At 44.0% G+C, this 24,975-nt stretch overlaps 2 protein-coding genes across 9 annotated transcripts in view; one reads left to right on the top strand and one right to left on the bottom strand.

The window, feature by feature from the left end:
- atp8a2 (ATPase phospholipid transporting 8A2) overlaps nt 1–23,269 on the bottom strand; it is a 90,276-nt gene extending 67,007 nt beyond the window's left edge. For 4 of the 7 annotated variants that reach the window (XM_080752239.1, XM_080752242.1, XM_080752240.1 and 1 more), the window contains exons 1-4: nt 23,091–23,269; nt 16,610–16,717; nt 6,394–6,538; nt 40–139 (exon numbers count right to left, since the gene is read on the bottom strand). In XM_080752239.1, the coding sequence (XP_080608365.1) occupies nt 40–139; nt 6,394–6,538; nt 16,610–16,717; nt 23,091–23,130 (393 nt within the window). In that variant the 5' untranslated portion in view covers nt 23,131–23,269. Of the gene's footprint in view, nt 1–39; nt 140–6,393; nt 6,539–7,531; nt 7,989–10,813; nt 11,454–16,609; nt 16,718–23,090 lie in introns of those variants that run through there. The other 3 variants (XM_080752243.1, XM_080752245.1, XM_080752244.1) reach the window with 3 other exon arrangements.
- Nucleotides 6,458–24,975, top strand: part of cdk8 (cyclin dependent kinase 8) — a 41,802-nt gene continuing 23,284 nt past the window's right edge. The window contains exons 1-3 of one of the 2 annotated variants that reach the window (XM_080752251.1): nt 6,458–6,576; nt 15,613–15,759; nt 17,504–17,612. The gene's annotated coding sequence lies outside the window, so the exon portion shown is untranslated. Of the gene's footprint in view, nt 6,577–13,488; nt 14,291–15,612; nt 15,760–17,503; nt 17,613–24,975 lie in introns of those variants that run through there. The other variant, XM_080752250.1, reaches the window with a different exon arrangement.

The following is a 24,975-nucleotide window of genomic DNA, read 5'->3' as shown; positions in this document are numbered from 1 at the left end:
TGCTGCTGCTGTTGTTGTTGTGTCGTGGTGTGGGCTTACCTGCATGAGGGCAATGAAAAGGAAGAAGGCATTGGCAGCCCGCCTGATCTGCTCATACAGGAACCGTGGGAGAAAGGTGAGCACGCTATACTTGGTGGTACTGTGGAATGAGATCAGGCAAGAATGTCAGGGATCACATTCCCTTTGTATTAACGAAGCAGAGACCAGATCAAGCATTGGTGAAAAGAAGTGTGTGTGTGTGTGTGTGTGTGTGTGTGTGTGTGTGTGTGTGTGTGTGTGTGTGTGTGTGTGTGTGTGTGTGTGTGTGTGTGTGTGTGTGTGTGTAAATGTGGCATTAGTTCCATGCACCAGTGGTGTCATCTAAAAGCACACCACTAACGATTAAATCCTAATTCACACCCCGTCTCTGGCCAAATATAATTGATTGATAAATGTGGTTATTTTCAGTGGGCGAAGCTGCAGTGGAAAGAAGCATAAATTGAGCTTAAATATGAAGAGACTCCTTTGGGTTTCATTTATTGCTGCACTTGAAAACCAATTAGCGACACTCAAGTGTCCTCCGGGAGTCCAAGCAAACGGATCCATAATGGGGCGCACAGCGCCGCACACACAATGTACCTATAAATGGAGCACACCTAGTAAAGTCCAATCATCTAAATTTAGACCCAAGGCCACAGAAAAGGACTGCGAGAGGCCTTGGCAGACCAAGCTTGTCACTCAATCGACAGTATTGATCAGACAACTGTCTCAATTTAGTCTAGATATAGCCAGCAGCTAACGTAAGAGCTTTTTAAAGACCCTATAAATAAATGTTGACATGTTGATGTATCAAGTACTGCCTTGTTCCCATCCATTTAGAGTGAATTCAAGGACCCCTGTAATGGCCCTTGCCTAATGGTTTGTGTTTGTCCGTACTAGTGTGCGTGTTTTTGAGTGCCCGAATTTACTTGAAATGTACACAACCCCCCCCCCCCCCCCCCCCCCCCCCCGCCCCCACCCCACCCCACCCCATCACACACACAACCTAAGGGGCAGGACATCTAACTCAAACCGAAATAACTTCTGTTAATAGACCATATTCACCAGCCGGCCATGTTTACAATTTGCATTGAAAAAAACAGGGTGGCATTTCATTAACTTAATGGCAAGGTGGCCGCCGTGTGAATAACTGAATATGGTCTATTTCCTGTGTCTACACAAACCACAACACGACCCCATTGCTCTGGACACACTTGATCCACTAGAGCAGTACTTTAATCTAATCACAGATCCACTAGAGCAGTACTTTAATCTAATCACAGACCAATGATACCAGACTCTCACTTCACACTCGCACGCGCACACACACACTCACTTCACACTCGCACACGCACACGCACACACACACACACACACACACACACACACACACACACACACACACACACACACACACATCTGTCGATGTATCATGCAGTGGGTATAATGCTGGTTGATGTTTCAGCTGTGAGTGTGAACTGCAGGGGTAGTGCTGTCCTGGTGTTAAGCAGCTCTGCACAGTCCTTACAGAAACAATGTAGATGTGCTCAGTGTAATAACACAGCCCAACGACTGCAAATCTAGAGGCAGAGGCAAGGCATTCCTCTCATAGTTAATGATGCAGATTTAACCACATGAACATCTCAATTCTGGCCATGTCATAATCGGTGGCCGTTCAGCGAAAATAGCAATCATCAGGCTTTCTCTTTCGTATTGAAACAGAGACTGGCCAAGCATGCTCACAGTAACCGCCTGCAACTGCAGAAGATTTTCAAATATGACCAGGAAGTAATTTAATGGGCGCCTCATTAGATTTAGTATTAAACTGAAAGGTTTTTCAAACATATTAAAAATAGCAGATCTACACACTCAGTCGCTCACAATGCGTTAGGGATGGGGACCATTACTTTTTATTGATTTCAATCCCCTTATCGATGGTGCTTTCCATTATTGGCAAATTGGTTCTAATCTAGGGCACTCTTTCATTACGTTTCTGCAGACAATCAAAGGTAGAGATGTTGTCAACTGATGCGCAACATTGAAACAATATGCACCTGCACGCCATTAAATTAATGTTTCTTGTTTTACTGGGAAATGGCAGCAAAATTCAACAAAAATCAAAAGCTTGATTTTAATGACATGACACAACACTAGCCTCTTAAGCCAAGGGATTTAGGAGGATTATCAATAACTTCGGAATCGTTTCCGATCCAATTCCAATTCTCAATCCCCATCCCCATGTTGTAGATCTATTAGTGTAGTGTAGTGTAGTGTAGACTAGACTAGAGGACAGAACAGAGGGGACCAAGACAGTCTAGACCCTTGGGGTCTGTACTGTCCTACCTACCAGTACTGGTAGGTACTGTATATAGGGCAGTGGTTGGCAACAGGCGGCCTGTAGGCCAGAACTCGCCTGCCAACGATAATATCTGGCCCGGCAAATTACTTTGTAAATCATTTACAATACAGTCTGCACATGGAACAAATAATTATAGTCTCCAGATAAAATGTTTTTTTTTTAACTTTATGATGAAATAAATATCCACCAAGTCCAAGTGCCACATTCCAAAAGGATTACAAGAGGATGTCTTTGTGCACCTGTAACATTTGATTCCTTGTACTTCTAGCAATAGTTATACCACACACATTTTAACAAGTATACAATGTTGTTTTTTCAATTCCTGGTCCTAAATTAGTAATGGATTGTGTTCTGGCCCACCATCTAATGGCTTAGAAGAACGTTGGCCCGAAGCCAAACTTATAGTACTTGCCGACCCCTGACATAGGGTTTTAAGTGCAGGGGTTGACACTAAGGACTCAGAGGCACTTGCCCGTCGGGCAAGTACAGGTCAAGTTTTACTTGCCCAAAGGTCATGCCCACTTGCTCCGAAAAGTAAATTGTCCATTATAAAATGATAGGGAAGACTTTCTGGGGCTGTGCAATAACAAAAAAAATATATACCCAATACCTCCAAATCCAAATATGAAATACCTATGATTATATATGTCTATGGTTTCACACTTGTTACTGTACATTCCACAGACCAGACACGTTCAGGTGTTTAGACAGATATCTCATTTTGTGTTTATAGACGTTGCGTCCCCTCTCAAATGATCACTTGCCCAGTCGGGCAACCTGAAAGCCAACTTCACCTGCCCGGACCTTTTATTTACCTGCCGGGGGCAGGTGAGCAAGCCTTAGTGTCAATGCCTGAAGTGGTTAATTTGGTAGATTTGTTCGCAAGTTCTTTTTTTTTGCGGTGGTCACACCGTACTCCTATACGTGGCTGTGTGTGTAACTGTGTATGTATGCGCGCGTGTCTGTCTGTACCGCTGGGTGACCAGAGAGGTGCTGTTGAGCAGCCTTGAAATGTACATGCATGCATGCATGCACGCGCGCGCACACACACATGCACGCACGCACGCACACACACGACCACTCACTTCAAACTTAATTTTTTTCTTATTTTTCAAGTTTTTATCCCACAATTTTGTAACCCATTTTTCACCCAGTGCCAATTGCCTAAGCTGTAATCCTGGGCGCTACCTTCTCTCTGCCAACCTGGGGAGGGCCCTGAGCTGAGCTCATGCTTCCTTCAGTGCATGAATAGTGAGCAGGCTGCTTCTTATCACTTGACAGGGGGGAATTAGGACGTAGCGTGTGGAAGGAACACGTTATTCCAACCAATTCCTTTCCCCTCCATCAGGCTGGCCGGCTGGCCAGGGGGAGGCATTCTAGAGACCAGGATTACTGCATGTTTTTGTGAGGGTATCTACCCTAGGGAACATGGGGAGAACATGCAAACTCCACACAGAAAGGCCCTTTTGCCAACCCCACCTAGGGTGGTATGGTATGGTATGGTATGGTATGGTATGGGTTTATTGCTTAGTCCCCAAAGGGAAACATGTTTTGCCACCAGAGCGAATACAAATACACAAAATCAATGACAACATATAACAAACATACAAATACACAACAAATAACAATAACAGACTTTACAAATTACATGACACCCTCCCAAAAACCAAGCTAGCGATGTACGTTAACGTTAAGGAATCTAACAGCAGCAGGAACAAAGGATTTCTTAATTCGCTCAGTAGATATTATAGGCATCAAAAACCTGTTGCTAAACTTGCTACGCAGGTCCTTAAATACCTTATTAGAGAGGATGGCCTTCAGTGTGGGCACTGATGACGCGGGGGGAGTGAACACGCCCCCAGCGCCCGCAGCATAACCCAGCAGGAATCGAACCCAGGACCTTCTAGCTGTGAGGCTTGCATGTTCGACAACCATTTCCACCCTTAATGTTAACAGTGTCTTCTACGATGGACAAGGAAGGAGGGCAACACTAATCATCAGGCCATATAGAATAAACAGTGAAAAGAGGAGGTCAGAGAGAAGTGTAAAGGAAAGGAGAAGTTAGAGTGGGGATAAAAGCTATGAGCCTCTAGTCTTGGAGAAATCAATAATGGTATTGAACCTTTAAAACATAAACTAAAGAGATACAGGAACATAGGAACATCAAAGGGCATGTCTGAGAGCTGGTCTCCAACGATCTCACCAATCACTATCCAGGGGAGGCACTATGGCATGTGTGATCCAATCAGATGAGCCACTGAATGCCCACTTTAATCTTATAAACAGAACAGAAATAGGGCCCTTTCAAAGTAAAATCGAATCTCCTGACAGTAATGGCAGATCAATGAATGTTTACCGACAAGGCTTCCACCCACGAAAACATGAGGAGAATGTTCCTATGGCGCCAGACAAGACATTCTACTGAACATGCCAAGAGGACTGACATCCATTCATTTGAAGGGAACTCTAGCAGTTGGTTGCCTGACAGCACAAACCTAGTATTTATACCCACAAGAGATCCCATTAAATATGCACAAAGCAGCTGCCTGTGAGGACATTGATAAAAGGGATTCCGTTTGGCCCTGCCCATGACCCTGGTCAGGACAGATAACCACATGCCCAGAGCATTCACCCCCATGTTGGCTGTGTAGGACGAAACACACTACTCTGTAAATAAAGAGTCTGGTCCTGTCCTGACTTTCTCAGTACAGTCGTGTGTCATGAGATTGATTGATTACATCAATACAATACACTGATGTTTGATGTCCCAGACACCCCATGCATTTTTGTAGTCCTAGTTCTCTCCTCCTCAACTAGTCATGACTGAGCCATGAGCCGTGACTTCGGCTTAAACCATGTGGTAGCACACAAGGTAACCGGAAGAGTGGGCACCTGAGAACACTGGGTATTTTTTTATGTTTTTATTTTATGTTAAATTGGATATTTAAATTTATTTATAAAATACATATCATCATTTTAATGACACGACTAAATTATGTCTACAATTGCTACAAATTGCTATAAAACCTGTGGATAACCGTGTCATTTTGGGCAAACAAGAAGCTGAAGGGAAGATTTAGGTCTGATAATGATGTAACGCGCATGTTCAAATCATGTACATTACATCTGACCATTTTCTAAAGCATACATTTCTTTTTTAATAGAAAAAAATTGCTTATTTAACATTGAGGTCTGTCTCTATGCATTTGATTTTGATGCATCCATTTACCTTGCTTACTGTAAGTTGCTCTGGATAAAGCGTCTGCTAAATGCCTAAATTGTAAATTGGGGCGCCGACAATGTTTAAGTGCCCACTCAACCTGTATCCGCATCCGCACACATCATGCCGTCTTTGTAGAAGGGCAAGTCCATGGATTAAGTCCTTGATGGAACAAATCCATCTGAGTCTTGAAGAACTAGGCTGAAATGCCTTCTCTTTGTAATCCATATAGCTGATTAAAACAAACACCAAATCCTCCTACAGGTCCTACAGTCCTTCACAACACAACAGTTAAATCCATGATTTAAATTGTGAAACCCAGTAAAGATTTTGTTCAATTTAAACACAGTTAATGTGCTGTCTGCAATCTATATACATGCATTTGAGCGTAGTTAATTGGCTTTCACTCTGGTCTTAAGTAATTCATGAGGCCTAATTGATTAAGTTAATTGGTCATGTGTTAACTGTCAAGCCAAGCACTTTATTGCTGAGATTCTTCATGTGTCATCTGATCATGCCTCACTCTGTGGGACTGCAACAGAGCAAAGTTGCAAACACAACCACTTAATAAGTGAGTCATTACATAACCTTATCAATAGAACAAGAGTAGCCAGAGGTAAATGGAGAGCTGTGGTTCATTTAAGTTTTTAATCGGAACTTGCAATATATAACAATACAAGATGTAGAACAGCCCACTACAGCCCATGCCAGACTATAACTTGTGCACATAGAACAAAAATGTAAAAGCAATTTAAAAAAGGGTTTAATGTCCAACCTTAGAAACTGAAACACCTACCTGACATGGTTATCACAGAATTTGGTGGTCTGGGGCCGGTTAAGTATCACCGTCCGCGCCGTGGCGTCTACGGGATCCGCCTGTGATGTGGTCCCGGACATCTCATCATCTGCCTTGCGGTAGCCGGCGGCGGAGCAAGCGGGTCCTGCACCGTTCGATTGATGGGAGAGAGGCGAGGCTGGGGTAAGTGACAGTATGTGAGTGGGAGACAACGAGAGACATACAAGACAAGAGATTGTGGTTTGCAGTTCAAAAGTGGAGCCACTAAATACTAGAAGGCTACTGTATGCTGATGTAAGCTGGCGGTCGATTCATTCGGTGACGTTTCACCCATTATAAACACTGGCTTGTCTTTCAGCTGGACCGTCAATGCGCCCACGCCAATGCACCCCCCTCCTCTTAATAGCCCCCCCATCCCCTCCCCTCCAACCCGGGCGGTGTAGAATGAATGTGCTGACTGACTGAGGGACGCACAAAGGCGAAACAAACACTGTGTTTTTTTTCTGCCTGTTTTATCAGAAGTTTAACTTTCATTTAATGCAGTGGTTTTCAACAGGTCCATTTGTTTTCGTTTTACGCTCTCAAGATTTACATTATTCTTAAACATCTGCATTACTTAATTTAAAAGAAAGCTTCACAATTAGAGAATATAGAAAATGTATTATTTTGATCAACGTTTGCCTGTTATCTCTCCTATGGTACCACATCAATACGGCATGGAATTGTGGACACTATCGTATCCAACAATAACAACATATTTTTGGGTATGAGAGGCATGAAATCTCATCAAATCGTTGTCTGTGGCTCAGATGCCAAATAAATAATGGACCTTGATAAGAAAAGAGTTGAAAACCACAGATTTAACGGCCGCTCTGAGGGGACACTAAAGTAGCACAGAAGTGCTGCAGCGCACACACTTGTCCTGCGTTAAAAACAGCCTCCCATCATCATCCATCCCCGCCTTTTGTCACATTTACTACCTCGCCGCCACCACGCTACACAGCCCAATACATCTCCATCTCCCTCTCATCAGTGGAGCCTTTTCCGCTGTCTCTCCTCTCTCGACTGCGCTAAATAATGGAGAGGACGGAAAAGACACGCGGGAGGACGGACAGGTCTGGTCGTGACGGTGGTTTACCCAGCTGCTTCAACGAGCCCGGGCGACGACAGATGGTGGTGCAGCACCACGCCGCTCGTCACTTGTCTCTCCTCTCTCGGCCTTAATGACACCGGCAACAGCTCATGTGAACGATAGCAGCCGCAGAACGAGAAGCCAGCCGAACCCCGACGAACCCGCGTCATCTGGCCGCCTGTCTGCCGCGTCCGAGAGCCGTCATTCGGCCTTTATTCGCCCTCCAATTTGATGCTACTGAGCCGAATATCCCCGACTGACTGCCGGGGTAGTCTAGACAACGCCGCACCCGCGAGGAACCCTGTGAGCTCCTTCAAGGGCTGCGGAGAGGGAAGTTGGAGCTCCGCAATTTAAAGGGCCAGGAGCCTCGTATCGTCCCCCGTAGGCTAGCCTACTCCTGGTGATGCGAGGTTAGCCTAGCTACTCTCTCTTAGCCATAAATCATAACCCTTGTTTGTAGAGTACTTTTTATTATCTCACTGCATTTCCATTTCCTCGTTTCCCCAAAACAATCGGGAAACGAGGAAACAGTGGAAAGGACTCTAAATAAAAGTACTCCACAAGGGTTTTATGGTTTATGGCTAGCCTACTCTACTACACAGCAGTGGTGGGAAAAGTACTCACATTTCTTACTCAAGTAAAAATATAATTGCTGTCTGCTATGTAGAAATACTCTGAAAGTTAAAGTCCAGTATTCAAAATGTACTTGAGTAAAAGTACAAAAGTATTAGTTACTTTCAACATGTACAAAGAAAATACTCATTATGCAGAATGTCCCGTTTCACAAGTGTTCAGACGTATACAATCTTTTGAAAATAGCAGATCTACAAGCTCAACGCATTGTCGCACTCGCAAGGCATGAGCTTGTAGATCAGCTATTTTCAAATGGCCTAAATGTATGAGTTGAAGTGGTAACTGTCTGTATATGTGTCGTGGCTTAATAATAATCTAAATCTACAAAGTAACTACTAGTAACTAAAGTTTTCAAATAAATGTAGTGGAGTAGGATTACAATATTTGGATCCGAGATGTAGTGAGGTAGAAGTAAAAGTATTGGAAATTGGAAATACTGAAGTAAAGTAGTCTACAAATACCTCAACATTTTACTTAAGTACAGTACTTAAAGGGGTACTGTCACCTAAAGGGGTACTGTCACTTTAAAAAGTCATCTTAAAATATGAGTTAATATTTTTATGATGTCATTGTGGGAATGCGCAATTATAAGCCAATCAAATTAATTGACTGTACTTAGACTACTTACTGTACTGGTCAGCTATTGTTGGGGGGCGAGGGGCAGATTACACTGTGACATGAGTTTCAGACTATTTCAGACCGTTTTCAAAGAGACCACGTGACCTACTGTATCATACTACCAGTAAGACTCCCTAATCGGAGTTGGTCGCTTATCTCCACAAATATCACAACCTCCACCTCTCACGTCATACGGGCAGCCATAGTTACACCTGGAATGTTGAATCTCCATATATGGAGATAACCTACGCATCACACAAAGTCTGACCTCACCAGCCCATACTTGGGCATGGACGACTTATATCTCCATATACGGAGATGGCCATATATGGAGATACGATGACATCACAGAGTCCACAGCTGATGATGTGGCGTGATGTCATACAATACACAAACAAGCCCTATATAAAGGGGCAATTCTCACCAGGGAAGAGAGCATTCCTCGACTCATTGCCTGCCAATCCACAACCTCCACCTCTCACGTCATACGGGCAGCCATAGTTACACCTGGAATGTTGAATCTCCATATATGGAGATAACCTAAGCATCACACAAAGTCTGACCTCACCAGCCCCTACTTGGGCATGGACGACTTATATCTCCATATACGGAGATGGCCATATATGGAGATACGATGACATCACGCCACATCATCAGCTGTGGACTCTGTGACAATACACAAACAAGCCCGCAGGGCAAAGGTGTGACGTGTGACGTGTGACCGACGGACGGACGGACGGACGGACGGCCGGTGGAGGTTTTGATACTAAACTGCGACCTGACGGTCGCAATTATAATTTCGGGGCGTGTCAGCGGGCCTTTAAGTAAATGTACTTAGTTACTTTACACCACTGCTCGTATCGTCCCCCTGTAGGCAAATCTACACAGTCAGTCACAAAGAGTCGGCTCAAATGACATCCCCGAGACGGCGGAGCCATCTATCAAGAGATCACTTTCGAACATATCTGCACCATCCATGCACTTTCACTCCTGACTTGCCTGTGTAACATTCAATGCATTTTTCCATCACCACCAGTCAACGTGCAAATTAGGGACCTGGTCGTAGCAATGATTTTTACATGTTTTTGCATGTGGCCTAACACACAGGTAAGCTGTACCATTCATTTCTTGACTTGGTGTGTTAAATGTGAAACAGAAAACAACAGCAGACTGATTGCATCAATAATTCAGAAAAATTATAACAACAGGGTTTAGCAGATTGGATTTCGTCACTGTTGAAAGCCAAGGGTACATTGTGGCCTGGGCCCACAGCCAAATAGACGTGATCTTTATAACATACTCTTGCAGCATTAGAGCCTATCCACTGAGAATACAGGAACAGTTGGGTTCTACCAATCTACATAATCTCTCACAATCTGTTTTATTTAATATTTTATGGCAGGCAAAGGACAATACAGAAACAGAAGAAGAAAACAAGACATTGCACATTCTAGGCAGAGTATTGGTGCAGAGCGGATTAAATCATCAGGCTTGCTCGTTATTGAAACAGACAGAGCATGCAAGCATGTTCACAGTAAACAGATTTTCAAATGCATACTGTGAGTAATTTAGTACCTCTTTGGATTTGGTATTAAACTGTAAAATATCTTTCAAAAATGTCAAATCGCCAATCTACCTTTATTTAACCTGGGGAGGTTCGCTGAGAACAAATTCTCTTTTTCAGTTTCAGTTTCTCTGTATCCTGTAAGAATTCTCTCTCTTGATTGGATAAAGGCCAAATATAGGAGCGAATTTCGGAGCACGTAAATAAATAAATCAACCTCGCGTTATGTCAATCACGTTTGAACACTGCCGCCCGTTTCGCATTTATTTTCGGACAACTGGGTCCCTTGCTATCTCTATCGCTCTTTGCCCTGAAAAATAAACGAAAAACGCAGCAGTGTGCAACCAGCTTTAGTGACTATTTGCTAAAGAACTGGAGAGACATGTATAGCCGGGAGGCCCGGTTACTGAACAAACACTCTATAGCAATTATTAGAGCTATTTAACATTTATTGTAACAAAAATATCACTTACAACTTGTTAAATGAGACATATCAGGCCTGGGTGCAACAGACGCATACAGGACTCTTCTTCTGCTGAACCCTCAAAGCAGAAGCTTCTCAAGAGTCTAGAGATTTACAGGCATGTTTTACGTCTTTCCATGTGTAATTCCTACTGCAGTCTTGACTTCCAATGTTTACGTCCCACAAACTGCACAAGGGAGAGCACTATGGTCAAAGTCTGCCGAGTTAAACTGATAACCAGCCTATCTCCTCACCAGGTTATCTCCTAATGGACCTACAGGGGCCATAAGTCACAATCACAGCTCAGTTTTCCACCCTGCTCGCTGAGAGCTCGGGTCAAACAAGATAGTGTGAAATTGTAAAATAACTGTTTGAGGGCGGTTCAAGGTTGGAATTAGTGAAGTGAAGACAAAGAAGTGCCATTGCTTAACTCCAAGAAGACACATAAGGGTGATTTATACTTAGTTGTGCTCTGGTGTCAGGCACCAAAAATAATTGATCTACAAGTTCCGCTGTGAGCTATTCTTGGCGCACAACACTGGCATGCAACCAAGTGTTAAATCGGCATTTCTTGACAGATGAAATGAACACGATTTACTATTATTAAAGATGATTTTCCTCGTTTCATGAGTATTTCTTAGTCAAGTCACATCATGAAACAAGACCGATTCTTAAAACTAGAAACAGTGCTCTTCCGAGCACAGGTCTCCACCAGGCCAGGCGTCCTGGTGGTGCTACTGTATAATAGGCCAATGTAAAAAGGGTGGCATATGTTCTTCACCTTAGACCTTTCATGGCAATCAGACTATGCATGCATGATTTGAAGCATTGTGTTCCAAAAATGTGTTTTGCTAAAGTCTACCTGCTGGTGGCGCTATAACAGCCCAATGTGAAAAAGGTAGCATTTGTTACTTGACCTAGTGGGAATATGTGTGGCAAATTTCACACTAATCGCAAGCTGCGTTGATGATTTGAGGCATTTTGTTCAAAAACGGAGCAATCCTGCAAACTTTGGAAGCCAATATTAGCCAATTAGGATGGAATATGAAATATCAGACGGATTGGACTTGATCACATGACTATAGAGATACTGTGTACCAATTTGCATGATTTTTGGATGAAATCTCAAGGAATAATAGGAAAAAATGTGTTTTACATAAGTCGGCCTCCTGGTGGCGCTATACAAGGCTGATGTGAAAAATGCAGGGAAAGGGTTTTTCCTTGGCCTCTAGGGAGTGCGCTTACAAAGTTTGAAACTGATCGGTGGAGTTATAGGTAAAACCACAAATCGGCCTGTTATAGCGCCACCATGAGGCTGATTTAAAATAAAATAAGTGGCATTTCTTCCTCGACCTAGTGGGAACGTGTGTGCGCGATTTCATGATAATTGCACTTTGCGTTTGGGATTTGAGGCATTTTGTTCAAAACGGCTCAATCATACAAACTTTGGAAGCCAATCTTAGCCAATCAGGATGGAATATGCAAAATCGGACAGATCCGTGTCGATCACATGACTGTCGAGATACTGCCTACCGATTTGTAGGATTTTTGGACAAAATCTGTAAGAGTAGTGCACAGAAATGTGTTTTGCGAACATCGGCCACTAGGTGGCGCTAGAAAAGGCCCATTTGAAAAATTTAGGGCAGAGGTTCTAGATTGGCATCCAGGGAATGTGTGTGCTCACTTTGGCAGCGACCGGGCCAACGGCGACTGAGATTAGCTGCACACAAACTGCGAGGACGCACGCACGGACACACGGACGGACGGACGGACGGACGGACGGACGAAGGGGAAAACATACTCTCCCCCATGCCTTCGGCTGGTGGAGACAACCAGACAAATTATCTTTGCAGTAGGATAATTTGACAAGAAGGTTTTTTAAAGCAGCCACTATATCACTGATAGGCAGGTTTCTGAACTGTCCAGTCCTCTTCTGAGACACAGAGAGAGTAGACAAAAATGGTACCTTATTATAATGAGCCTTAGTGAGGACCAATTATATGAAGATAGGTTAAAGATGTTTTTTTTTTTTTTTTTTTTGGGAGCTTTATTCATAGATTCTCAGTAGAGACAGACAGGAAACAGTAAACAGGAAACAGCAGACTTGCGTTGCGCTGTCAAGCGACACATCAGCTATAGGTACCTGGACCACAGCCCAGGCTGGAGATTGAGGTTTAAGCTTGCTTTTTTCCAGAGTGCTGCTGCATTAAATCTGTATTTTCATGTCCTAGCCCCATATAGAACCTCACCCTCCACTGTAGAACTGTTGTGCTCCGAGATGAGGTCCTACAGTCCTACATGCCGGCTGTGGTGGAATTCCTGCACGGCAAGGTAGATCACCCTTTTCGCGACATTGTATCCAAAAAGTAAAGGTAGTTTCACGCTCCCAGAGTATGATTTTCCGAATACCGCCACAAAAAGTTTACGTTGGGCTTGGGAAAACGGTTTAAATCGCTTATTTAGTTTCATTCAACCAGGTAATCCCTCCAGCGGCAGATGCCAGTCCTGCTCCCTTTCCATTGTTGCAGAATAGGGAGCAGTACTGGCATCGGGAGCGTTTCGCTGTTACTACGTGTCATCTTTTCGACACCCAACTCTAACCCTTATCCTAAACCTAACCTCCGGGGGGTGAGTCGCTAACCCTCCCGAGTCCCGACGCTCCTTTGTCGAAATGACGGTCGTTCGAAAGAGAAGATTTCCCCACTGGCATCTGCCGCCGGGGGGTTTCCGGGTTGAATGGGAAAACATGGCACAGGCTGATTAAATAAGCGATTTAAACCGCTTTCCCAACCCTGACATAAACTTTTTATGTGCCGGAGTTCGGAAAATCATACTCTGGGGAACTACCTTTACTTTTTGGATACGATGTCACGAAAAGGGTGATCTACCTCGCTGTGGAGGAATTCCACCGCAGCCGGCATGTAGGACCGTAGGACCTCATCTCATCTTGTCCATTCTATTATTGTAATGAAGAAACTTTATGTCCTCTTTCTTGTTAGTCTGTCATCATATATTATGTACCTTTTAATGTACCTTACTTAGCCTAATCGATGCTCATACTCAGCCAACACCATTATCCACGGTCCTGCTGTTTTGTGCTATTTTTACTCACACAATTTATATTTACAGTACTAGAGCATCTCCCTTCCATCACCTCTCTGACTTTTTTGCTCTATCCATCCCCTCCTCGACTCTGGCCACTTTCTCCCCATCTCACAATCCTTTTCAGTCCAAGCAGATCAATATTGGCTTCTCAGCAGCACTCTCCTGGACCGATTCATTCCTGGGCGGATCAATGCCTTCATTACTCATCTCTGATGGTGTGGAGGCGCACATTCACTTTGGTAACTCATTACTGATGAGCTGCTGTCGAGTCAGCAGTCGAGTGACCACGGCAGAGCACAGCGAGGTCAATTACACATGACACACCCAGACTACCTGGCCAGGTGCAATCAATGGACCTGACGGACAGCGGTCACCCGAGCAGGTAAAACTAGACCGTTCCTCTCTCACCGAACACCCTGACCTCAAACCCTGCCAGCTACCCATCTGGTTGAGGAAGCTAAGAAAGACTCATTCTCTGTAAACTGGCATGGTCTGTCTGTAGGTAGCCACTAGCCAGCAGCAACCATAGAATGATTACAGGCTTTAATACCTAAAACATCACAAGGGGTCAAGCATATATGGTGATCTGAGCAGTTCATTCTGACAACTTAGACAGGTAGCTGAGATTAATCCATCAGCCATCAAACCAGTCATCTGAAATGGACTTCACTCATCATGGGCTTAACATCTTGTGCTCCAAGCCAGCTTGATGTTCAGGGTAGAACCCAAGCTACTGGCCCAGTGCCACACTTTCACTACTAAAAAGCAGGTCGTGCAGCTGAATAATGGATCGGTGCAGGCTGCATAATTCATCCACATTGCCCAGAATGGCAGAGCATATTTCACCAGACACCCTGCCTCAGTGCTGTGCCCTTGCCTTCAGTCAGGAGGCGACTCAGATGTCAACCAGTATCAGTGCATCGCCAATTAACCCACCTACCGTTGTTCTCAACGGCATAAAACAAAGTTTAGAGATGTCTACACATTTAATCTCGTCTTTCACCCAGGCTCAGCAGTTTAACAGCTTTTTGAGCGGTGGTCACAACGCTCCTATACGTGGCCGTGTGTGTGGGTCTGTCTGTCTGTCTGTCTCCGTGTCTCCGTGTCTGTCTGTCTGTCTGTAGCCTGCAGTAACCTTTTCTGACCACACATGTTAAGGGAGGGGCGCTGTTGCACACACACACACACACACACACACACACACACACACACACACACACACACACACACACACACACACACACACACACACACACACACACACACACACACACACACACACACACACACACACACACACACACACACACACACACACACACACACACACACACACACACACACACAGCTCAGTTCACACGAGTGTGATTTTTTTTAAAGTGTACACCAATAACTACAGCTACAACTACAGCTCTAATCATTAAGATAACTGAGTACTTTATTTACGTCGTTGAATGTGCAAAGTTACATGCAAATGACCAGTGGTAGCAATTCTTATTCAGTCGGTCCCAATAATGCTTCCTGTCTAGCCTCCTGTGCCTCTATGATTCCTCCGTGCGGTCAGGAAACAGTTACCTATGGAGCCTCGTCTGGTTGCCTGACCCCTACATCCCATGGCCGAGCTGGTATCCAAGGCGACCTAAAGGTCGTATACACAGGTCCAGGTTAGCCTCGGGTACCCATGCGTTTTTTTTTTTTTTCAAGGTCCAGGTAGACCTGGTCACCGGGGTGCCCACTTGGGTCCAGTTGCCACAGGGACGATGCAAGAATTATGAAAGAAATCCTCTTACAAGATGCTAATCCTCTCTGTGTCTGCTCTGCAACTTCGCCTGCTGCTAATCCATCCTACAGGTGAGAATGCCGGGCGCACATAAATACACACACACACACACACACACACACACACACACACACACACACACAGAGTACACTTTTTCACACCGTCATACCCCAGAATTACAACTGCATATGCGCTCACACACGGTAATGTCTATAAGCACGGCACATGCATGCACATTAACACGACATAGATCATGCAAGCTCCCAGGCATGCAACAGCTCCCCTGTTTGCTTTCAAAACCCAACTCAAAAAGTCACATAGAGTACATGAATGCTGCAATGCACATGCTTTATTAAGGCATGCCATGTGTACATATGCATGTTATGTGCATTCAGCAAAGTCCTGAGTGTTAATACAACGTTTGACATTTACAGACAACTCTCAGAGTTAAATGAACACTCAGTACATGGCTGCACATTAGAATGTGAATTTAAACATGTCGCCAGGAGGTTTGCAAAGACAAACAAAACCACTGTGTAATATATCTGTCTGACTTCATCCGAAAGCTTTCACATGTGCGGTCATCTCTCTACAGTACCTACAAGAACATGCAGTGAGCCTTAAAATTCCTGCTCAGTGGTCATCACACCAGGCCCCTCAGAGCTACAGGGAATCACAGTGATTGTTCCCCAACTGGTACCACCATCTCTGATTCCACTCAGATAATGATCCCAAGGCACTCATTTAGCACTAGACCTTGTAGCTCTCTGGGGCCGGGGGTTGGGAGACCGCCCCGCAGCTGTTTAGGCCATTCTGCGCGGCTACATGCACCCATGACTCTGAGCAGAAGAAAGCGGGAGGGAAGAAGGGGGGTGGGGAGGGAAAGTAGGAGCACCATCCAGTCCATTAGAGCAAACTCACTTTTGTCCAACCTGTCTGCGAGGCGGGCGCGCACGGTGGCACCGGCACCCAGGCCTGGGTCTTGTAGCTCAGGGGACTCCTGTCTAATGGTGGTCAACACTAACTGTTCTGTGGGAACCAGAGAGAAGCCGCCACGGGAGAAAACAACACACACACAAGACAGGAAGTCAGTAACACAGCCAAACGCACGCACAGCACACTTGTGGGTCTACATCCACACTGTGAATGCAGGAGTGCAAGTGTGTGTGTGTGTGTGTGTGTGTGTGTGTGTGTGTGTGTGTGTGTGTGTGTGTGTGTGTGTGTGTGTGTGTGTGTGTGTGTGGCTTTGTGCTGAGTGAAGTGTGATTTAGACTGTTGGTTATGCTGTTGGTTAACCCCATGTATGGCGAGAGGTTCAATGGTTTCCTGTCCTGACCAATGACCATAGGTCCTGGCCAAAGTGCCTCAAATCCATGTGATCCTTGTCCAGGAGTGCTCCCCTGTGGCTATCTGATGTAATTGCACCTAATATTCAGGAAAGACAGAATTTGCTGCAGTTCTTTACCTCAATTTCCCAATTGGCATCCTTAACAGCTTAGCAGCCAGCCATGACAACCTGTCAACACATACACTGCAGACAATGGCCATAGGTGCCTCACTCCCATAAACCATAATTACCTAAACTGAGACTATTAATGTGTGGTTATTTTGACAGAATCATTCGGCACAATGTCTAACCCGGTTAGCTCATAAAACTATATATCATATTACATCATGAATACAAGATGTATGATTATGTCTGATGACAAAGTAAATACTGTATTTCTTTCCCTACAGAATGATTACATGGTGTTGTTTGTGTCTGCCATGGTGCGTGTGCGTGTGTGTGTGTGTGTGTGTGTGTGTGTGAGACAGATTGGTGGCTGCAGACGTCACTGACGCCACAAGGGATGATAATTAGACCAGAGAAACAAGAGGTCAGACTCGAAGAGATTACAGGAAACACACCATGGAGAGGCTGATGGTATGACCCAGCTGTCTGACACTCATGCTGGAATGCTTCCCATTCCATTTGCTTTACTTTGGAGGGAGACGTAGCAGGGAGTTCCTCGAAATGTATTCTCTGGGCCAAATGGCTTCTAAAGGTTTTTAGACCACTTTCTGGCTTAATCTAAACCAGTGTTGGGCAGTAACTTATTACTTAGAAATATATTACTGTAGTAGTATTACTTTACCCAGTAACAAGTAGTGTAAGGATGGATTACTCTGCCAAAACAGTAATATTATACCATATTACAAGGTAGAAAATAGTACATATTACTCTGGTTTTGTTGGCTGCCTTTTGAAAACATTTTGTTTAAAAGGTCAAGAGACATTGCTGCTTTAATTTATAGCCTTTTTGGCTGATTGCTGACTCTTATATAAAATCAACTCCCATGTCTTATCCTACCCATGCTAAAACATTAACGTATGGCAAATCTACTCGTAGTCTCGTACTCACACAGTATGTTACTGCAGACCATTTGATACATTTTCGAGGAAGTCATCGAATTCCATTAAAGATCAGGTGAAATGGCTTTTGGCAACCATATAATTGCGACCGTAGGACGCAGTTAACTATGAAAACTGGCACATCTTGTCCGTATCTGAGTCAGTGAGTAACGCCTCAATGTCTAGTGACAAATCACATTGTTGTGAAATCACATTGTTGACCCATATTTGGCTATGCCTGTTGTGACATCACATTGTTGTGACATCACATTGTTGACCCATATTTGGAAATGCCCATATATGGACGCTCCCAGATGATGCCCTAGTGTGGCTGCCCCGACACGAGTCATACTTGCAAATAAATTCGGTCCTTGTACCTTGTATGCCCATATATGGAGATCCCTGATGTCATCAATATTAAGCCCATAGCTTGGAATGCCCATATATGCCATATATGTCCATATATTATATGGACATATTGTGTGAGTCTCATGTGGTCTATAACATACGACATCTATGATGTCAGATGTCAGTCATATCCATATCTGGGGAAATATTTTGTCCACATTTTGTCCAACTTAAACAACCAACCGCAACTCGAATCACACTTGCAAAATGAATTCTGTCCTGTCCATTGGTTAATTCCTACTAGTGAAACAGGCGCTGGGTCTGTCTCTGTCAATCACAGCACAGGGGGCAGGGCTTAAACCAGTGAAGTTTAACAGCTCAGGATTCCAACCTTCATACAGCATGCATTTGTCCCCTCTGGCTATAGGGTCTAAACTCTGCTATCTCTAAACTGCATTGTGCACTGCAACAAGGAACTGCTTATGTTACTGCATTGCTTGTCTTCAGTTCACCTCAAACTAATCTTTGTGTACTGTTCAAGTTTAAAGCGTTTTTTGTCCAGCCGCCATGTGGTAGCAATATTTATAGATATCAATACTCAATAGATGTATTATTGTGTATTTGTCCATCTTATTGCGACCGTTAGGGAGCAGTTTACTACCAAAACCTCCACCGGCCGTCCGTCCGTCCGTCACACGTCACACCTTTGTTTGTGTACGGTGTGATGTCATATATCTTCAGTATGACATCACACCACATGTGTACACAAACCTTTGTGTACGTTGCTGTGGCAACAGTCTGTTGTTGCTGGTCTGTTAGTGTACGTTAGCAACCACCTTAGCAACCATGGTTTTACCCTAGCAACCAACTGTTTACCCTAGCAACCAACTGTTTACCATAGCAACCATGTTTTTTTACCCTAGCAACCAACTGGGCATAAAAGGGATTCTGTTAGGGATCTCCATATATGGGCATAAAAGGGATTCTGTTAGGGATCTCCATATATGGGCATAAAAGGGATTCTGTTAGGGATCTCCATATATGGGCATAAAAGGGATTCTGTTAGGGATCTCCATATATGGGCATAAAAGGGATTCTGTTAGCTGTTAGTGATCTCCATATATGGGCATAAAAGGGATGCTGTTAGGGATCTCCATATATGGGCATAAAAGGGATTCTGTTAGGGATCTCCATATATGGGCATGAAAGGGATTATGTTAGGGATCTCCATATATGGGCATAAAAGGGATTGTATCCCAGATGATGCCCTGTTAGGAGATCCACACTAACAGAATCCATATATGGTCCTACCGACAGCTGCTATAAGCCAACCCTGGCGATAAGGTCTGAGTCGAAGAAATGCTTCTTTCCTGGCAAGAATTGCCCCTTTATACTGTAGGGCTCGTTTGTGTATTGTATGACATCACGCCACATCATCGGCTGAGGACTGTGTGATGTCATCATATCTCCATATATGGAGACATAAGTTGCTCATGCCCAAATATGGGCTGGTGAGGTCAGACTTAGTGTGATGCGTAGGTTATCTCCATATATGGAGATTCAACTTCAATGAGTAACCATGGCAAACTGTCAACTGCCCGTATGTCTTGATAATTGGTAAAACAAACTTTTGGCCTATAAGCGACCGTTGGTCGCTTATCTCCCGATTAGGGAGTCTTACTGGTTTTATGCTAGTTAGTCACTTTCCACAGCAATGTAACTAAAAGACTTGACAGCAGCTGTTCATCTTAACAGCTGACGGATGCTTACTCCTACCTCGCCAGTCAGCATACATGCCATAATATGGAAGACTTCTGTAAGCACCAACCTGTATCTTTAGAACATATCCTTATGTATGACTCTGTCCACTAAACACACCTCACTCACACACACACACACACACACAGTCGCACACACGGGAGTATGAATGAATTAACTTGTATAGCGAATGAAAAGGGGGGGTAGTTAGCAATGCACACATCCCCTCCACTCCGACATGTCTCCTTTCCGACATGTCTCCATTCCGACACTAACCCTATCTCTAACCCTAACCCTAAACCGAACCCCCATGGGAGTGTCGCCACTCCGACAATAAGAAGTCAATTTCGGAGTGGCGACATGTCGGAATGGAGAGAGCCTCCCCTTCAGTATATAAAAGAACTATCATAGGCTTAGTTTTTCATTTCAGCTGGTCTTTAATTTCAATTCCAAAAAGAATCCTCATTATGAAATCAACCTGAAGAGACTTAAAACTCTCTAGAGACACACACTCAAATTGCATGTATATTTCTTGTCATGCTTATGTTGTCAGGGGAATTGCATTGCTTAACACTTAATACACTTAATGACTTAGGAGAAAATGACTTAGGAGAAAATGTAAACAGATGCTAAATCTAAAAAATTAAGCCATTAGTGGAAAACAGTAGCCTGTATAGGAGTAGGGATGGACATCGGTATCGGCCAATATCAGAAATCGGCAGGTATCATATCAAACCGGCCAAATCGGTGATCGGCAGGTCACTGACATAAATATGCCAAAATCGGCCAATTGTATCTCTTGCACTGCACAGCATGATGCTCGGTCCTGTGACGTAAACATTAGCAAGTAGCAGCCAGTCTACTTGGAGGCAGCCTACAGAATACAGATGGTGCTGATTACCTTTGCAATGTAAGGATATATTCCATAATCCTGTGTCAATGTCGTCTCCAAAAAGAAGGGGGGAAAAAAGTATGCGTCACCTGCTTTCCTCCTGCCTAGTCCAGACGGTCATATTAGACTGGATACTGTCTGTGATTTTGGATATTGTACTATTGTGATTGATTTGGCATTAGTGTTCTTCTAGCTTATTGGTACTCAAATTGAAGTATGTCTTGTAGGCCTACTTGGCCTGAAACAAAAGGGTATTGGAGCAACCCTATTTCCTAGTTCTTAGCTAAAGAAATCGGTATCGGAAAAAACGGTTTTGGCAGGTCAGACCTTCATAAAACCGGTGGATCGGTATCGGCCAAGAATTTTGCAATCGGTCCATCTCTATATAGGAGGGGTTTTCAAAGTGGGTGACGGGGCACCCTGGGGTGCCGTGACGGCAGTCCAGGAGTGCCGTGAGATTAAAAACAACTATTTATTTAGGATATTTTTATCCTAAATTTAAATCTTCAGTCATAGCCATTATCTCAATGTTTTCCTCGCTAAAATTTGCCATAAATATAAGGTGCCAGGAGTGAACAGGCACCCCTACATTCATTAAGATAATGTAGGGGTGCCTCGGATGAAAAAACTATTTGTAGGGGTGCCCTGAGCCAAAAAGGTTTGGGAACCCCTGCTGTATTATAGGCCTATATGATTATGTTTCTGTTCAAAGGCTGAATAGACAATGACGAGATGAGAATGTGGACCAGTTGGCACTCATCTCAGCTATATGTCCTTCTCTATCTATTTCTGGAACCAGCTGGAGGGCACACACACACACACACACACACACACACACACACACACACACACACACACACACACACACACACACACACACACACACACACACACACACACACACACACACACACACACACACACACACACACACACACACACACACACACACACACACACAACAATAACAATGAATTCTATGTGCCCATTGAAAAGCCACGCTACTAGCTGAGCACGTGCAGCTCTCTTCCAGGACAATCCAATGGCCTGGCCTGACTACTGCAGCAGCACCATTTGTCACATCATCATATCTCCTGTTCTGACACCTTATGTCCTGTCCCAATCGTAGTCCTCAGATGAAAAGCAGTGTATTCAAGCTACATGGAAGGTTTTCATTGCCTACACACACACACACACACACACACACACACACACACACACACACACACACACACACACACACACACACACACACAACACACACACACACCTCCTCAGAGTCCTCACCTCAGTTCGCCAAAGTCTGCTTGTTTCAGGGATTAAGGCATCGTTGCTGCCTGTACATATGAATACAGTAAGGCTTTATTAGGCCAAAATGCCATGCTGGGCTCTCTCATGACCTCCACAGGTGAAGCTTAGAATAAAGGGCAGTCTAAACAGTCACATGGGTTTTAAGTCGTTGGTAGGCGTTGGTAATGGGCCTATGGGATGTCTTGTATGAGCTTGCCTTGACATGGTGATGTTTTACAGCCAGGAAAATGACATAAAAAATGTATAGCCCCATCACAAAGCACGTCATGAAATGTGACATGTCATTGTGTGTGCGTGTGTATGTGTATCATTCATATAGGTCTACTTTAAAAACAAAAACAGCGCTTCTCGAGTCCCTCGCATCCAAAACCTGGTGGCAAAACACCAAAGGCTTGTTGTATCACCCCATGCTGGGACGAGCGGAGCTACGCCGCTCATGTGCCGCAGTCCCAGACCATCCCAAATTCCGTTATTCATTCCAAACGCAACCGCGCACCTGTGCCTGGGAATCTGGGACATACAGGCCTTATATAAATATCCCCGCATCGTAGGACTCCGCAAAACAACGTAGCGGCTAGCTACTACTGGGATGACTAGTGGGCTAAATAATAGGTGGTCAGCGAGACGCTGTCACGTCGGGCGTCGACGCTAATTGGGGGTGAACACTTGACTTGACCCCTAAATAGTGAGTATTAAGCTTACCCTCGCTGTGTATCTTCTTCCCTCTCCGGTTGAAATACATCCTGCTGGTAATAGACGGGTCTCTGATGGCAGACTGGAATAATATGGACACCGGAGAGATGGCATGCTCACGGCTCGCGGACACAGCAGGGGAACGCGGGCCTGGGACAGAGCTGCGTTCGCTGGTGAAGGATCATTATTGTCCGGGGAACCGGAGAGGTTGTTTGTGGGGGTTTTTTTACGTCGACTCGTCGCCCCGTTCCCTTCAACGCCGCCTGCGCGCTTCGGCTAATGACAGGCGTGCGCGCCCCCGCTGTCTAAATACGCGAGTCAGAGTCATATTCCGCTACTGCTGCTGCTTTAAGATGGCGCGCCGCGCATTGACAAGTGGTGGAAAAAGAAAAAGTAGAGTAGCCTACTCACATATTTTACTTCAGTGTAAATGTATCAATACTGCAATATCGAAGTACTCTGTTGAAGTAAAAGTCCGGAATTCAGAATTTACTTGAGTTAAAGTAGCCTACAAAAGTATTGCCATCGTTAGCTTGTAGATTGGCCAATTTCAAATGGTCAAACATATGGCTGAAGTGGTTAATGTATATTTTGTAGGTAACTAAACTAAAGTGTTCAAATAAATGTAGCTCTGAAATGGAGCTTATGGAGTAGAAGTAAAGTACAAATACCTCAAAATTGTACTTAAGTACAGTAGGCCTACTTAAAGGTCCGCTGTCACGCCCCAAAATTATAATAGTATGATACAGTAGGTCATGTGGTCTCTCTCCAGTGTGCATCCTCAAACAGTCTGAAACTGTCTCAGTGTAATCTGCCCAACAACAGCTGACCAGTACAGTAAGTAGTCATACAGTTAGGCTATACAGACAATTAATTTGATTGGCTTATAATTGCGCATCCCCACAATGACATCATACAAATATTAACTTGTTTTTTAAGATGATTCTTAAAGTGACAGTAACCCTTTAGGTGACAGGCCCCGTAAAAGTAGCCTACTTAAAGGAGTAGTTCATCCCCAAAATGACTTTTTTTCCTCTACACCATGCAGACTTGAGTTCAATAATATGTTTTGGTTTTTGTCACATTCCTGAGACAAAAATGTGATTATAGTAAATTTACCCTGACGGTTTCCCCATCCAGTGCCAATGCATTTGGGTCCCCACTTCCCATCCGGGGCCATGCATATGGGTCCTCATCCGGGGCCATGCATGTGGGTCCCCATCCGGAATTAATGGGGGTAAATTTACTATAATCACATTTTTTGTTTTAAAATATTATTGAACTCAAGTCTCCAATAGAAAAAGTCATTTTGGGGGTGAACTACTCCTTTAAGTTACTTTACACCACTGCAGTTTACCAATGGGCCGTATAATCAAATAAAATAAAAAATGATGGAAAGTTGGCAGGGCACTGATTGTGGTTGGGTGACTTGGGTCATTTATTAAAGTTCAGCTGTGGAGTTATGTTGCAGTTTCAGGCTGTTGTAAGAACTTTATAAAAGACATTCTCAAAAGAACAGAAATTCAAAATATCAGTGTCTTCTCATAATGGTTTTTATGTGGCAACTGAATTCTTAATATTTTCCTTTTGTCCACTAGATGTCTGTCTTGCTCTTAAAACTAGAGTTTGCTCACATCAGTAGGCTATTAGTGCAATTTATCTGTGAATTATAGCTGTTTCTCCACCACAACTTGAACTTCCATGTCTTATTGGCAATAACGAATACAATTATTGAAACACATTTACTTCGATTTTTAAACAGAATGAAAGAAAGAAATGAAATAGGAAAGGCTTAAAGGAGTAGTTTAACCCCCAAAATGACTTTTTTTCTATCGATTACTCAACCCATGGAGACTTGAGTTCAACAATATTTTTTCGTTTTTGTCATATCCCT

The sequence above is a fragment of the Nannobrachium achirus genome (genome assembly GCF_963921795.1).
Source record: "Nannobrachium achirus genome assembly, chromosome: 21".
NCBI lineage: Eukaryota > Metazoa > Chordata > Actinopteri > Myctophiformes > Myctophidae > Nannobrachium > Nannobrachium achirus.
Note: the sequence above shows the minus strand (reverse complement) of the source record. Positions and strands in the feature narration are given on the sequence as shown.